Source organism: Numenius arquata, chromosome 13 (genome assembly GCF_964106895.1).
Source record: "Numenius arquata chromosome 13, bNumArq3.hap1.1, whole genome shotgun sequence".
Taxonomy (NCBI): Eukaryota; Metazoa; Chordata; class Aves; order Charadriiformes; family Scolopacidae; genus Numenius; species Numenius arquata.
In genome coordinates this window covers 19,873,757-19,891,036 of record NC_133588.1, presented here as the reverse complement: position 1 = coordinate 19,891,036, position 17,280 = coordinate 19,873,757, and the positions used below count along the sequence as shown (strand labels likewise).

The window sequence follows — 17,280 nt, the reverse complement described above, 5'->3', positions numbered from 1 at the left end:
GCACATTTCCAATCTGCCACACACTTAGAGAACAACACAACAAAGCCCACCTGCATTTTAATTCTTAATTACATGTTTGGAAGCTTTAATAGCAAACCATGGTTCAATCAGCATTTAATAAAGATCTACAGCATATGAGACCGCATGCAAAGGAAGGGTGTTGGAATATTTTTGTTACAAATAAACTATATTCTATTTAAAAGTTTCAGATATTGCAATAGAGTTTCTAGAAAGTTAGAACTTGTATGTAAGTTCCAAAAACCTTGAGGGAAAAAACGTTCAGCGATATTATTCTGATATTGGCATATGTGTCACTAGCACAAGATTGTTTTTTACAAACATAAAAGCACCTAAACCTTGTCATTGAAAACTTTCAGGTCCCAAGAAGTGAAAATTCTGAAGAGTGCTATCATCTGCCTAGCTATCTGAAAGGTACTGCCTCTGCTGCACTTTAAAAGTTTAATTATATTTTATTGATCAAACAAGCTGAAATAAATCCTAGGAAGAGTACTGCCCTATTTGAGAAGCAGAAGAGAAATACTATCTTTGCAGATAGGTTTTCAAAGAATCAAAAAGTTACTTTAATAATTTATACTTTAAGAGGACTGACAGGATTGAGATCAAAGATAAAAAAAATTATTTGTAAAACATTAGGTCTGACTGATTATTGATGTGATAAATTATTGAGTGCCTGTACAAAATCTCTTTACGTTTACACTTAAAACAGAAAAACCTTGAAGAACTGGTTTTAAACAGTTAAACAGCATGTATTTAGGGCTTGAATTTGTCTTGTCCTTCAGCAGAAACATTGGGAGAACACATCGTTAGTCTCTATTTGCCCTAATCACGGGTCAGCCGGAACGGCAGAAGACCTCTCTACTGGCAGCTTAAAATCAGGAACAACTTCATAAAGTTTAAGTTTATGCAATTCTTTACTAAACTCCATTCCTCCCCTTCAATAGGACATGGGAAACTGATTATTTTATAGTTCTGATGCAGGTGTCAGCAGTGAAACATTTAAAACACCTTAACCTCTATAAAATCAAGTACAACATAATTAAATACAACCTGATCAGGTAAACAGTCCCCGCTCAAGACTTACTCTGTACAGGAACTTCTGGAGATCAACGGCCAAAAAATTGGGGGGAAAGGGAAGAGCAGTTCCCCTTCAAAACTAGACAAGCACCATTTCTACGTCCGAAGACACACTCCATGGGTGGTCCCTACAGAGAGCAGGTCACGAAATCCAGAGAAAGCAATAGGTGCTTTGTCTAATACTATTACATTAATAAATCTAAACTGAGCAACAGTGTTTAACTCTCAGGCTGACTAAACACAAAGGGGAAACAACTCTAATGCACTAAGGGCCTTGGCATCCTGAGGAGCCAGAAATGGCAATTATTGAATTTACTTGTCCCAGCCTCATCGGGGGGGGCTTAAGAAGGGGAGACATCTCCCATAGAGCAGTGGCCTCAGCCTGCAGAGTACTCCATCAATACAGCATTCATATCACTGTCAAAGGGAAAACCCAATCTTGAGAGAGAGAATGAGGGATGGAACACGACAAAGGAAAAAACTGAGGAGGTTGTTTGGGTACAAAATACCCTGGGGGTATTGTTGGGGGGGTGGGCTACCACAGCCCCAGACAGAGTTTAAGTATTAAAAACTGAAGAAAAAGCTTGTTAAACAGAGTGATAGTGCAAACAACGAATCACTAGCTCTGATGATTCGGATTAGAGATTCCTAGGGGTATGAGATAACCTAGTGATTCCAGGCAAAAGAAACAGTATGATCATTTTAGCTGTAATTTTCTGTTTTCAGTCCTTTAAATAAAAGCTTCACTTTTAAGTCTTACTAACTAAATACATAAATAATTTAATAAAATGCTGACTTGCTGTACCATTCAGCCTGCCTGGTGCTGGGAGACAGGACAAGGAAAGGAGAAGCCCAAACCCTGCAGTTGGTACCTTCACCCAAAGAGTCCGTCCCAAGGCAGGTGCCCCCGAGGAGCCCCCCAGCCTGGAGCGCCTTTCGGGGTGCCAGGGGCTGGGGAGTCTCCTGCCAAAGCAGAGAGAACTAGTGCCAAGCGCTCTGGGATTTGGTTACCGATTCCCTCTGGCAGGTACCAACCAGCACCCCTCTGCGAGGGGCAGATGGCCAAGATATACTGCAGATACATCCCACAGCTCCAAACCAGCCTGAGCTGGAACGGGAAAGATTTTCTAAACCGGTATCTGATGCCGCTCAATGCTACACTTCCAGTTCACCTTCAGATGTAATAAACCCACTTCGTTAAAGAGAATGACCTTTTATCATCATGTAATTGTTATTTACAAGATAGCAGAAGGTCCTACATTAATTCCTTCAGTAAGCCTGTTTGTAAAAGAACATTCCTCCTCTCATAGGATAGAAATTCTCTCATGAGCTGGCTTCTGGGCAAAAGTTTTCTTGAGAACTCAAGACTCGCTGGGTGCAGTGTTTGTTCTATACTTCTGCAGAACTACCCACCTTGAGATGATTCCCCAGGAAGCATTTTGAGAAATTGAGAAATTGGTGAAACATCAGTTACTTTTAAAAAATAAATTAATAAATCCAAAACTTACAGATTAAAAATCCTCAAAATACATAGCCATTTTCAGTACAGGACACAGCAGAAGAACAGATAACCAGCCATACAACTGTAAAGTAACCTAAAGGAATAAAAATTCTGAATAAATGTTACACAAATTTTAATACTCTTCTCCTCCTGCTCCCTCCATAGTAAAAGCCAACTTAATTATTTTAGCAAAGATTCAACTAAGAGTCATAAGCTCCATGTGAATGCACCACCACAAAACCACTCACAGCTTGTTTTGGGTACTACACTGGATTTAACTTGTTTCATACAAAGTGTACTGTAATAAATATCTATATATTTATATAATTGTATAAAAAGCTAAGAAAAGCCATACTGGGTAATATATGCAGCATCCTTTCTCTAACAGCAGTAGTGGGAGATGCTGCTAGAAGACTATTTAAAAAGCAAAAAAGCATGCAGTGATAATATACAGCCTAGGACCACCCTAAATTAGAGGATCTTATCTGTCTCTCTATCAGATCAGGATGAAATCTTTTTCCCATTAATTTTTCAAGTAATTTTTTTGAACCTGCAACATCCTAAAACAAAGAGTTCCACAACTTAACTACTCATTAGCCAAAAAAAAAAAAAAAAAAGAGCCCTTTTTGCTTGTTTTGAACTTTTACCTTCTCATTTCATCTGATATCCCTAAAGGGAAACCAAAAAAAATAGCTCCATTTTAGGGGGTCATATTGGTATAATTATTTTCACAGAGCAGAGACAGGGAAATAGTTGTATCCATGTAAAAACTATGTGTAACCCAGGCCAAAATGTCTGATCCCGTTTTCTGTGCTGATTCAAAGCTCTTATGCAAGTGGGTGGGATTTGGGGCAGGACAAAAGAATTCATCAAGTAGAAAAATAATTTCTCAAGAATCCTACTTAACTCTACTCATACGATTAGTGCTTTTTTTATGAAAGTCATGTAAGATGACCAAAAAAACCTCACTTCTCTAAGAATTCTCAACCAGGTGGGTACGTCTGGGAACCCACACATAATTCATACTTTTTGGCAAAAAGAAAGAACTAATTTGCGAAGAGGTCTGACCAAAAATATATATAACCAGACAATCCAGTTTCCAAAATCCTGTCTCTAAGCTAGGTAATTAAACAGCTGAAAGGTAGCTATTAATCATCCTTAAATAGTCTTTTTATTATCCTTAGTGGTTTGTCTCTAACAGAGCTGAGCCAGTCACCAACCAACACTATCCACAGGTATGTGGAGGCTTGGAAAATGGAAGGAGTTGCCACGAACCATGGAAGCATGAACATACAAGCAGCACATCTAGGAGAAAAAAAATACCTGTATTCAGACAGCAGGGAATCCTTACAGCTTGATCAGGGAGGACAGAAAGAATGTAAACTCTGAAAGAACAGAAGCTACTACTATTAATCTTTTCCCTATTTTTTCAGTAACTAAACTATATTTACCTGATTGCTTTTAGAAGAAATCAAAATCTCAATGTGCTAAGGAAACAGGTTATCCTCAATTGTGATGTTTAATTCCTTCTCTTTTACTAATTCCTCCTTAAGATTACTTTTGTGCAATTTCAGGTGTACATCCTAAAAGAAGGGAGGATGCTGAAGTTATTTAGAGAGAGGCACTGAAGGTCAAAGAATTTTTGAGCACTACATCCAGCTCCTATCCCCTAACCCCAGAAACCTGCAGCCACTGAACAGCAGGAGGAAAATGTAAGAGACAGAGGAGACGAGAACTGAAATAGGTGCAGGTCTCAACAAGTCAAATGAGAATATACAGATTACAGTTAGATGGTTTTTTTTTTTTTTAATCTTACTTTTCTCAAAACATAAATACAACACAAACATAATAAGCATATCCAAAGATATTCAGGAACGTTCAAGAATAAACACAGAGTGACTGTAGAGGACTGGAAAATATGGTCGCTATTTTTATGAATAATAGTACATGCCTCAAATCAAAAGAATTCGTTAGAGGGACCAGATGAGAAATAACAAATATGGCAATGACACCAGTAAGAGTCCTTAAGGAAACAACAGAGAGGTGGTTATTGGGGATTTATCACCTGCCTGGTTTCATGTAGGCTACAGGAACGTGTTTCTTGGCCTAAGCCCAAGATCAAAAGATCCTAAACCACTATATACAAGCAGTATCTGATTATGTCAGCATGTCAGGTGAGACAGAGATGGAGAAGAACCCTTATGAGAATGTTAGAGATGACAAACACATGGAGGCACAGATAAAACATCTGTAACTCAGCCCTGGCACTGACAGAGCACGCTCTCAATCACATCCACACAAGGATTAAAAGCAACACCATGTATAAGGATTTGCCTACGTGCTTCTGTTCTTTTAAAGCAACTTCTGTAAACAATGTAGGCATTTTGGCAACTTTTTTTTCACCTGAAGAAACCATCTCTCCAACACTATGAAAGTCTTGTTGGTGACGTGTCTGAAGAGGTATCACAGTTGTCATACGAGCCCGATGCCAGGCAGATTAGCTCAACGGGAGGCCTCATCTTAAGGAGGCAGGATGGACGCGTCAGCAGGAAAGGATATGCACAAAGAACGCAGGGAATTACAAAGGATACCAGAAGGGTAAGCTGAAGAGCATAACCTGAATTTCAAAGCATCAGCACCTTCATCTGTGTATGTCCAGGATTAGAGGAAAAGTTGTCAAGATCAGGACATTGTGCCACATCCATTAATACCAAATCCGTGCATCACCAGATCATCCACTGCTACAAAGTTTATCCAGATCAGACATGGTCATTTGATTTTTGTCAAAATAGCTGTACGTTTATGACAGCTGATATTAAAGTCGCACTTCTATATTATTGTGCAAGAACAGATGGTGGTACCTCATTGGGCACAACATCCAGTGTTGCAGCTACTTCCCTGAAAACAAATACCCTTTCATTACCAGTAGAATGTCTTTGTACCAGTGCAACACTTCGCAGCATTTGGCTGTGACTTATTTAACACTAGACACTGCAAAACTGGTTAAACCACAGACTAATACTCTCCATGTGATAAGCATGGAAGTGTCAAACTGCCAGTGAGTTGCAGCAGAACCTGGACGGTGGAAGCAGTAGACTCAGAACATAAAGGAGGCAACAAATGCACTTCAAACTCATGGGAGAAGGAAAGACTAAAGTGAAATTTATAAGGTTTTTCAGTAATTTAAAGAAATAAAAACATCACAAACTTAGTATGAGCAGCAGGATTGCCAAATAAACATAATGAACAATCATTTAAACATATTTTAGAAAATATTACCTTTTACTTTTTCCCCCTTAAACGATCCTTGAAGATGATGCTCACTGATCAATGACTTCCTCCTCCACAAAGATGTTCCAACATGTGTTGAGAGTTGGGGACATTAGTACCACCTCTAGAGCATGGAGTTTGCCTATAGGGATAATGTAAGTCAGCTTTATTGCAATATTGAGTGGTTCTCTAAGGTTTTCTTTTTATTGTTCTTATTTTACACCCAGTATTTATCACCAGAAATCTCTTTATGAGATGGACTTTATAAATGAATCTGGTAGAGAATGCATCTCCACAGAACGATGATCTTAATTTTACTCTCCTTTGCAGAGACCAAGAAATTTAAGCCATTCAGTTCCCAGGTACAAGCTTATTCTGAGGCTGGGCAACGTATTCTGGTCAGCCCTGAAGGCCACAACTGCCCGCCAGAAATAGCAAGACCTTGTAAAGAAGGCGCTTCCACTACTTTCATAAAACAGAAAAGCAAGGTATTATGACAAAAACAAAACCTGAATTCTCCAAATATTCCGGGGAGCAAATAGTACGGTCATGCTCCCAGTTCAGGTGGAGCAAAAGCTCTGAAAATGATGCCTGAAAAACCAGGTTCATTTTCTTCACAAATAACCATAGTTTGAAGATATCTGCATTTATTTTGAGAAATCACTGCTTGATGAAATAACATCAGTTCTGGCACTTAAAGGTGATACCACTGAAAGCATAACTCAGATTCTGTAGTGATGCAGAACCAATAAGATTAATAAAAAGAAAACCTTAGAAATACACAAAAAATATTGAAGGGAAGCTGCCCTACCTTTCAGAGAAAGGCAGACTCCAAGCTCTCGGGTGGTACTGAAGTGACCCTTCCAACACATGTTGGGACATCTTGTAAAACAGGAAGTCTAATCATGGACCTATTAAAGAAAGAACAACAATAGGGTTTAACATTCTGCTGAAACACGTACTGGCTGTGTTTATTTGGCAACACTGCTGCTGATACTAAGATGGGAATGTAGTCCCACCTTTTTGGAAAAGGAAATAATAAATGTAAATAACATAATTGTTTTATAATGCTACAACCTTAGCAATCAATTAAGTTGGATTATAAAACCAGATTGTCTAGTGAACATGTACAATAGACTCCAACCTTAACATAAGAAACTAAATTATCACAACTATGGATGCTGATAAGAAGATTTGGAGCAGTGCACACCTTCTAATCTAAATAAAATTGCTAGCAAATTGTTCTATATTAACAGAATAACCCCTAACCCTGCACTGGTACAGAACTATTCCAGATGTCAGAATGTGGATCCATCTTGCCACATCTCTGCAGGTGATGTACTGACGTTTCTAGGAACTAGAGAAAGTGAACATATTAGGCATGCACAGTAACTTGCAATTCAGGTTATACAATACCTAACAACTTTTTTTTTTTTCCTGAGAAAAAGCAACTGGAGTCACAGAAAACAGCACTCCAGGTACAGGTCACGTGGGCCACGCGTGTCATTAGGACAATGCACGACTTCAAAACGCTGTGCTTCAGAACAAGGACGTGTTAGAACTATCTCCAAACACAACCAAGAGTTATATCCATGGGGATTTAAGGAGGTCATCCCAAAAGAAAGATGCTGGTGGAAAAACTGGTTTTAAAAGGAGCATTTTGGTTTGAGGGCAAGTCAACTCATGGATAAAAAGTTACAAGTCAACAATAAAAACGACTAAGTCACATCAACAAAAAGAGCAGTGAAAACAAAAAATTATGTTCACAGGCAACCTGATAGCTCAGAGTTTCAGAACCCAGAAGAGCTGTAATCTAAGCAGCTATAAAAACCCTCTAAAGTAAACCAATCCGAGAAATAGGTACACTTTTATGTCAGAACTGCTCTGTATATGAAAGAGCAATCATCAGTAGTAGAGTTTCATCTCATTCAAACACAAATACAACTGTTGACAAACAGATGAAACAGGGATGACAGAATGACTCTCTTAAACTAGTAACAAATGCTTTAAATAGAGGCTCTGAAATCTACTGGCCTGGTTCCATGAAGGATATCCCAATCACCATTGAGATGGTTTAGCAATATAAAATACCCTCTAGGAGTATTCAAATCATTAATTTAAAATATCTACACATGCATACTGGGCTGCCACTGTGGTGCCACATAGTAGATTCAATACACTCCAGAATACAGAAAACACGGATAAACTATTTCCTTACATTTTAACATGCATTTTTATAGCAGACACACAATTCAAATGTGACTGAACAAAGAAAGAATCAAGGCACAACAACGATCAATATTTCATCAGACAGAATTAAAGAATACATGACATGTAAAATAACAAAAAGGTAAATCTATGAATTATGGCAAGCCCAACCCTATACTGACAGAGACAGTGGCTTCATTCTACCAAGCCGCACTTCTCTGAAGCTGTCTGAAGGAAGACTGTAGGCCTTTTACCTAATGGATGAGGAGAATTTGGATTTATCAGCACATTTTCAAGCTTCATAATAATTGGCCTGCACCACTATGTGTATTCTAGCCTAAAAATCTGTCTGGATGAAGCAAGAGAATGCAGTACTAGTTCTGTGATAGGAAATGCTGCAGGTGTAGGCTGTGTTGCAATGTAATAGACTTTTTCCAAAGGAAATGTATAACAATGCTAGATAACAGACATAAATACAGTATTTCATAAAATAATGCTATAGAAAAATTGATTTCCTAATGCAGATGTGAAAATAATCCTGGACAAACGTGAAATAAAAATATAATTGATGATTTCCCAATACATTTTTATCATATATATTTCAGTAAGAATAATTTGAAAACACAAGATGGACAGTTAAAATGTATTCAATGTGGCCAAACCAGTCCCACATTTCTTAGAATGTCACATTTATAATTATTCTATTCAGCCAGTGCTCCGTAACAATAAAAACTGAAGTAGAAAAATTGGGTGAAGAACACTGAAAGTGAAGAGAAAGAAACAATCTGGGACAGAGAATACATTATGCCAAACTTCTGTTTCATTATTATTGCATTAAGACAGTTAATTTATGGTTAAGTTTCTCCACTAGCTGTGACATTTTAGGGATAGACAAGTAAAAGCAAAATGGCATCATCTGGTAGTAGAAGAAATCAGAATTAAAACAAAAGCCATGGGAATGAACAAGCTGCTGCAGATTCTAAGCTTGTGAGGATACCCTGCTCTGTTGACCATAAAATATAAAGAAAAGTTTTTTGGAAGTGCTAATGGAGGTTCTAGAGACCACCAACTCTCAGTCCAAAGAGTTCCCAGGAAAGAACACAACATAACTAAATCCATGGAAAAAGGGAACAGATATTAGGCAATATAAAAACCGTCACCTTTTATCCCATCCTTCACTATGTCCTGTTACCTTTGACTAATATTAAATAGAAAATGCAGTGCAGCCGAATTCTTTATCTGCTCTCAGAAACAATGCTGTAATAGAGTCATTCCAAAGCCAAGGAGTTTCTATTTTCGCAAGCCAGAGAAAACTGCCATGCTTACAACAACCTGCAAAGTCACATTGGTTCATTCATTCAGGTGTTGCCCCCTTTGGCAAACACTGGAAACTCAGAATGTCAAAACCCAGCATCTAAAACCCACCTAATACAGCATTCTTACCCACCAAGAAATAGCTTACGAATGAATAAAAGTGTAACGATTACAAATTATTAAGGTTATTTTTCTTCTTTCTTTCCCATAAAATCTCAAGGAAAAGCTAGGCTTTTTCAGCATTGTTTATCTGTGGGGGTCTAATCGGCTTCTCTTGCCCCTTAATGAAATACAACCCATTTTAGTGACAAAGTTAAAGACTTGGAAAGTTTTAAGGGTTTGTATGCACGTCAGCAAGCACATGCCTGAAGAACATCAACCTCTGCCTCTCCGCCTCCCCAGAAGAGAAACAAAAGCCTTACAGCTCTGCGTGTGCGTCTCACTGTGCTGTCACGCAGGAGGAGCGGGGCTGGAAGTTTTATGATCCTGAATGGAATAGCAAAAGAAAGACATTATCGGCTAAGAAACACCCACTCGTGATTTTGCACCAAAGGAGAATCTGAACCAGTCCCAGCCCTGGCTTCCTACAGAACAAATGGCACCGGTTACAGCCAAAGCTGAGATACAAAATTGGATAAGGAAGCGTGTGGGAAGCGGATGAATATCTTTGCATGAATTACCTCCCAGTTACTCCTTCCATTTAAAAGGATCAATAATAATATTAGTCATTTAGATTTAAAATAAACTTTGGATGATATCACTGCCAAGTTACAGTAGAGATAAGAAGGTACAATATATTAAGAAACCTCTTTCATTATAACTTTGAGGCATTTGGCTGGTGGTTGCTGCCAGAGACTGTGCAGCATCTGCTCTCACTTTAGCAGTTTATATTCCAACTCTGGTGAATGGAAGCACAAGCTCTGAAACAGCCTTTGGGAACACTACCGAGTTGCTTGACAGAGCTCTTGCTCAGAAAAGAGAGGAGGAGATTAATACTACAGAAAACTTGAAAGGTCTGGCTTCTGAGAAAGGCGAGAAGAGCAGTTTCCTAACGCTGTACATAGCACAAAGCTCTCTCCTACTGAAACATTACAAACGTGCCCCGAACCTAGAGCGAACATGAAACAGGAATAGATATAAAGGTAGAAAATAAGGTCTGTGTAAGTCATATTCAGGTAAAAGTAAGAAGAAACCACGTGTTTTATCCTGTTTGTCAACAGGCTTGAAGAAACCAGAAGGAGGAGGGCTCACATGGGACACTTTCTGCTCCCTAAGCGCTGGCGAAGGCCACGGCTGCTCTGCTGAGCCCTGGTGTGTCCCGGCACAGCGACACATGGCAAGCCTGAGTTTTGTCGTGAACTTACAATGTCGTTATTTTAAGTGCCCAGTAGCACAAACTACTAAATTTGTGTGTGGTCCCGTGCAAACAACAGAACTGGCCACACACAGTGAAAACCAAGCTTCTAAAACTTCAAAATCAGCTGAAGGAATTTTCTCCTCAAGAGCCATAGATCCCAGATAGTAGCCACCAGTGAACCCCACAGCCACTTTCAAAACTATAAAAGGCTTCATGTAAAGCCAAAATAAAGCTCTAAAAGTGGCTGCAGGAGATCACTAGGAGTGGCCGCTCTTCTGGATTCACTGCTTTTGAGAAGTAAATCCCTGCAGCTGCTTTTAAAAGCTTTGAAAGTTTCATTTCAATTATCAAAGCCAATAAAGCTTCAAAAACAGCCATAGGGATTTGTTCCTCCGAGGAGCAAACCCCACAAGGCAGCGATGAATAGTGTGATGGGTTCTGTGGCTCCTCAAGTATGTACAGATTCCTGTAAGTCCTGCACTTGTAATTACAGCTTCATGTTGTGCAGCAATTGCTACACCCAGGCAGTTCATTAAGGCTTGTACGGCAAATTCATTACCCATTTCCCGTTCTTCTGAACGGCTCTACGGCTGTTTCCTCTTTGTTCTCTCACACCTGCGTGAGCTGTAAGGTGAGCATCCCTCACAGCAGCTCCTCAAACACACTTCTCAAGAGCCTCGCTGGGGAGCCACGGCACAGAGTCTGCGCGTCCCCCACTGCATCACACGGCGCCGTCACCGCATCATGGCGACAGGGCAACCACAGCACCCAAAACAACTCTCACTTCTCAGAACGAGAACTTAAGAGGGGGCTAATTAAAAGAGTGAAGCTTGACAATAAGTCAGTGAAGAACTCTGCCTGCAACTGCAATATAAAAAGGCTTCCATTAATTCAATGAACATAAACACAAATAACATTTCAGAAGTAACCGCATGACTTAAAAACCCAACTGTACTGATCTGGAACAAGCTGTTGGGCTTATCTTCAAAATTACGACAACTAGATCCCTAAAAATTTTACAAATTTAGCTTGTGACGTAAGCTTAGTTCCAAAAGAAATATATGATTTAAACAATTTGAGATTAGTATCTTAAGACGCTGATGGCTCCGAAAATATTACCAAAATTATTTTTAAAAAGATACATTCAGGTATTACAATATATATAGTATATTAATGAAGTGTGTCATATAAAATACATTCTGAGCATACTTACTAACCTTAAAACATCATTAATTTTTAAAAGTTATTTTTTCTACTGAAGTTTTTAACTTCTATTGTCAAATGGCAGACTAAATAAATACACCTTTTTTTTTGCCTGGATAAATAAATGCACCTTTTGGAAAAAATGCTCTAAGAAAATCGTATGAACTTAAATAGATGCAGGTGTTAAGAACCGAGTAACTGATTTGTAGGCGGAAAGAAAATCTTGACAGATAACTTCAACATTCTGTGAAATGTTATTCACAGGTGTCCTCTGTGACCTGTACTACTTACTTTACCTCTCTCTTTCAGTCTTCTCATGTGTAAAACATGAAGGAGGATTGTGAGAAATAATTAATGTTGGCAAAGAGCTTTGAGATCCTTGGACATGAAAAACATGGGGAAAGCATGAAGTATAAGAGTACCAGTATACTATTTTTTTTTTTCAACTTGAGATAACTAAATTACTTTTATCACAAAAACCTTGAAAGTTTTCTAATACAAAATTATATAACAAAATTCTTAAAAAACAACATCTTAAGTGCAAAGCACGCTCTGTTCCTCAGAATGGCAGAACTCCAAAGGAAACACTCTCAAAGGCAAGGACACGTTTCTCACCCGTTTCAAGTATGCGTTTATGGAGGGGTATAGCAGCAAGGAAGGGCTCGTCTTTACAGGACTGGATCTGGGTTCCAACCAAGTCAGAGTTGGTAGCCATAATTCGGGCACTTTCTTCATTAAGATTAACACCAGCCATAGAGGCAACATCATTGATGTCATCATCATCCCTACAATGAAAAAAACCCAACACAAAAATAATTCTGCATGTGATATATTCATTTTGCATATTATCTGCTTCCCCAAAAGTAATCCTCATGCAACAAGCCCGGTGGCTGGGCCAACCTGAGGCACAACCACTAGGGTCTCCGTTATCATAGAATGTATTCTAGATTCAGAACTAAATACTTCTCTGATCGCATTCAGAAAGCTTCAGAAGAGGGATAATTTGTCTGTAACAGAAGGTGTGACACAGGTGTCAGCGATATCATTGAAACCAGGATGGTCAGGAAACTAAAGGCAATGACCACTAGCAAAGCCAGCGCACTTGGCTATTCTTTTTATGCTGAAAACTAGGAGGATAGTGTCACGAAACTGATCTCCTGCCTTTATGGTTTGCATGCTGAGCCTAAAGAATTTCCATTTTTACATCTCACGTGGTATGTATGTAACACTCATCGGAGGGTCTCAAGAGCCACCACAAAGAAACTGGGCTCCTACACGTTCAGCGCAGAGAAGATGGAACTACTCTTGGGCTTGTCCAACCACAGTGAAACTGCCCCAAATATCACAGCTGACAAACATACTCAGCCACATAACAACTAACAGTGACTTAAAGACTCAGTGACGAATTCAAAAGATTCTAGCTACAAATGAAAAACAGCAGCTAAAACTGAAAAAGGGGAAAACCCCAAAATTTTGGGGAGTTAAAAACCTCAACGCTTGAAATAGCATGAGCGTACCAAGGTAATTGACCCAGGACTCAAGGCCCACATCCAGCAGGGATTTTAAACCATGGCAAAACCAAATTGATGTAAAGGTAGTTATGGTAACACAAACTCAGAACTATGCAAGACAGTGGAAACTACTGGAAAACAGACTTGAGCCCAGAATTCCAAAATAAAGCTAAAACCGACCAAACTACAAACCATTAGCCAGGTTGTGCAGTCAAAAAAAATAAAATCCTATATTGATTCCTGGTGGACCCTGACATCTCTGAGGATGTGAAGGCAGCACTGCTGCCCTGGGGAGTCTGACTTCAACACTGGACTTCAAGAACATGATTTTTGAGAGAAGTTTCTATTTGTCTCTACTTAATAGCTGAAGAAAGTACAATCAATCTTACACCTTCCTTCTGCTTAGCATTTTAGCTACTGCAGTTTTTATTTAGAGGACAGATATGTGATCACGTTATAAACAAACAAATATTGCCTGAACTAAAAACAAATAATTAATTTGGGCACAAGCCAGGATTCCAATGAAATTATCAAACTCAGTGCAACAGCACTTACAAAAAGCATCACTGTAACTCCTGGACACAAGCACTTCCTTCCATCTTACACTGGCAGACTACTATCTGTGAGTACATCTATTATTATTTTTTTTAATGTTACATGGAAGATAGATATGAAATGTTTTAATCATAGTTGGGACTCCAATTTTTTCAGTCTAATGGGAAAAACTGTCAATATTTTCTTTTTGACTTGGAGGAACTTCATCACGAGAAAGAGCTTGGGCTTGGATATTGAAACACAAATGTTAAAGAGGGCTGGCATTCTCCCCAGACAAGTTCCTAGAAAAGTCAACTTTTAAGTCCAGATGATTGAGTTTTCAGGAGTCATTCAGTGGAACAAAGATGCCATCCAGTGGTCGCCTAGATTGATGATTACTGTCCATCTTTCCCTGTTCATCCCACCACAGTATTTAACAGTTTCATGTTTCTTGGCACATAATACTGTGCTCATACTAATTATACTGTCTCAGTAATTATTTCTGGGTCTTTTTTCTGAATTAAATTGCAAGTCTTATGGGATAAATCTAACATTCCAACGTGCATACTATTTTTAAGGCATCATGGGTTCTCAAAATCTTTCTAATACAAGCTACATCTTAAAGTAGTCTAAGAGTTCGATTCCTCCTCCTATGTTCAACCTCGTGTAACACCCCTCCCTCTCCTCTTCATTAGATACACTCATGCAATTACAAAAAAAAAAAACCACAACCAAAAAACCAACTGATTTGAAAATAAGAAAGAAAAACCAAAGTATTTGCACAGTTGTCCATAACATGCTTCAAAGACTCTGTTCAAATAAGACAAGCCATTATAAAAATCTGGTAGCATTTTCTGTATGAACAAATCTTAACTGCAGGATTGTATATTATTGTTCTTCCTCACGCGCTTTGTAAGATTTGAGCCAATGATGTCCAAATCTGCAATTCTGAACTGCTCCCAAATAAGCTCCAAGAATATGTAAAGCAACTGAGACAGTATTATACTCCTGATCCCTCACTCTCTCAAAAGTGAAATTCCACGTTGTTAGGGCAGAGTCCCTACACGTGTGCAAGACTCTGAGCAAGTCTCCAAACCCCATGGATCACGAGATCAGAGATCAACAACAGTACATTGGACATAAACGGTGACTTGGAATTACAGTAACAGCCTCTACTATATTACCTTTCATAATGGCATAAATTCTATTTACACAGATTTAATATAATGCATGTTCTGACTTTCAAGCTTTAATTCGAAATTTCTGCCTTGTACTGCTTTGTCCTACAATTCACTCATGGTCTACGTTGGATCTTCTCACTGATGAGCAAAAGGGATGACAGAACATACCACATCTGTAGCCAGCATTTTTCTTTATTTTGAAAAATATGGGAAAAATACACCTATAGCTTGAAATATTTATTTGGAAAAACAAAGAAACTTAAAGCTTAAGGTATTATGTTGCATACCATTTTGAGATGGAAACTTCTGTTATCCATTTAACATCTACTTTACTTTTCTATCTCTCCTTAACAGAGAGGCTGCTTTGCACATCATTAGATGTAACATTATGCATTTTGAGGCATTTTGCCAGAACTATGTTATTATTTTATTTTTAAAAATAAAAATAAAGTAACTGGCAACAGATTCTTTTGGCTAGGCAAAAGAGGTTTGAAACCAATTGTTTTTTATTCCTAGGTAGACTCTACTCTAAAATGTTGTCAGTCAGCAGCATAAAATATGAATACTAAGATAAGCTTCACAGAACTGATTCTGAAAAAATCCCCATCACATTGGCTGTATAAACCCTGATGCTGATGGGCTCCACAAGGTTATATATAAAACTTTGAAGTACTGTTTGAGAAAAAGAAAGGTCTCTGTGAAGAGGAAGGAGCACCTGAGCAGCTGGGACACTATGGCCAACAGACCCTCCTCACCCATGGTAAGGGAATGGTTCTGGCCACTTCTTGCCCCATTGAACAGGCAATGCCACCGAGCCTCACCCAGCACAGTCAGGAAGCAGTAGGGTATTACAGTGCTGAGAACATTTATCTCCATCCTTGGAGATACGTAGAACCAGAGCAGTCCTTGACTGAACCAAACCTGCTCCAAGTCAGGAGTTGAACTAGTTGACCACCCAAGGTCCCTTGCAACTGAAATTATCCTGACAATACCAGGGGGAACAAGCGTTTCCACTCTTTCTTTACATTGGCCACAATCTCTGCTATGGGTAATAATTACTTCAAGAGTCTTCTGCTTTCACTGCCATCACTGGTGTTAGTGGGAGCATTGGGTTCCCAAACTAGATGGTGATGGACACAGCAGTTGAAGCCAACTAGGCAAGCCCTGAGTGGACTGCAGTGGGCCTTCTGCTTTGTCTCAACAACAAATGACAAAAAATGGAATTCAAATTTCCATCCTTAGATATTAACATAGCTGAGAAGTCAAGTAAATGGAGCTGTCTGTAGTCCTCTGAAAAATCTAACAACAATACATGTTAATACCAAAAAAGGTGACATAAAATTCCATGAATGCAACAGCTTTACATTGCAGGAGTCTTGGTAGAACAGCTACCATAATCTCCAGTGAACTCGTAAGCCGTCTTACAGCTCATTAATAACTGCTGACATTAAAGGCTAAGCTGTAATTTGCAAAATTCCTAATTGCTACCTCTTTTATGTAATTCCTTCCTGTATTTCCCACAGTCCAGAACAGAAGAAATTGAAAATAACAGAGTCCACATTTCCATTTCTAGTGACCAACACTTTGTTCACAAGAGTGAAAATCTCAAGTAAGTTATTTTAAAGAAAGCAGAATATAAAATAATGAAACAAATATGCAATAATAAAAGACTAAGGGCAAAATAAATTTATACATAACACAACTATTTTTCAAAATTCTTGCTTTGCTTTAGATGCCAGTTTGCCTTCTGGCTAAAAACACATTCTTCACACACGCTGGGAATGTTGAGGAAAACTAGTCAGCATTCAGAGGATTAATACAGATTTCCAGCTCTGTGCCTTCAGGCTCAATAGTCAGACATCTATTTGTCCTCAGGAAAGGTTAGGGGTTGAAATGCAAATATGCAAACAACTGAATTCTTTGTTAAGATATCAAGAAAAAGCTTGATCTTTGCTGCTGTTTAATAAATCCTTACGATTTTATGGACTTATTTAAATGCAGCTTTGTGTCTTACTATTTTGAAGGAGAAAACAATGCAAGGAAACAAACACATTCATTCTGACTAAAATTTGTTCTCTAGAGGAAAAATGACATACACCCTTGACA

General features: G+C 38.6%; 1 protein-coding gene across 1 annotated transcript in view; it reads right to left on the bottom strand.

The window, feature by feature from the left end:
• LOC141471418 (transcription initiation factor TFIID subunit 4-like) overlaps positions 1-17,280 on the bottom strand; it is a 130,231-nt gene that overhangs the window by 78,817 nt on the left and 34,134 nt on the right. Inside the window, exon 10 of the mRNA XM_074157947.1 lies at positions 12,564-12,733. Within this exon, the coding sequence (XP_074014048.1) occupies positions 12,564-12,733 (170 nt within the window). The remainder of the gene's footprint in view (positions 1-12,563; positions 12,734-17,280) is intronic.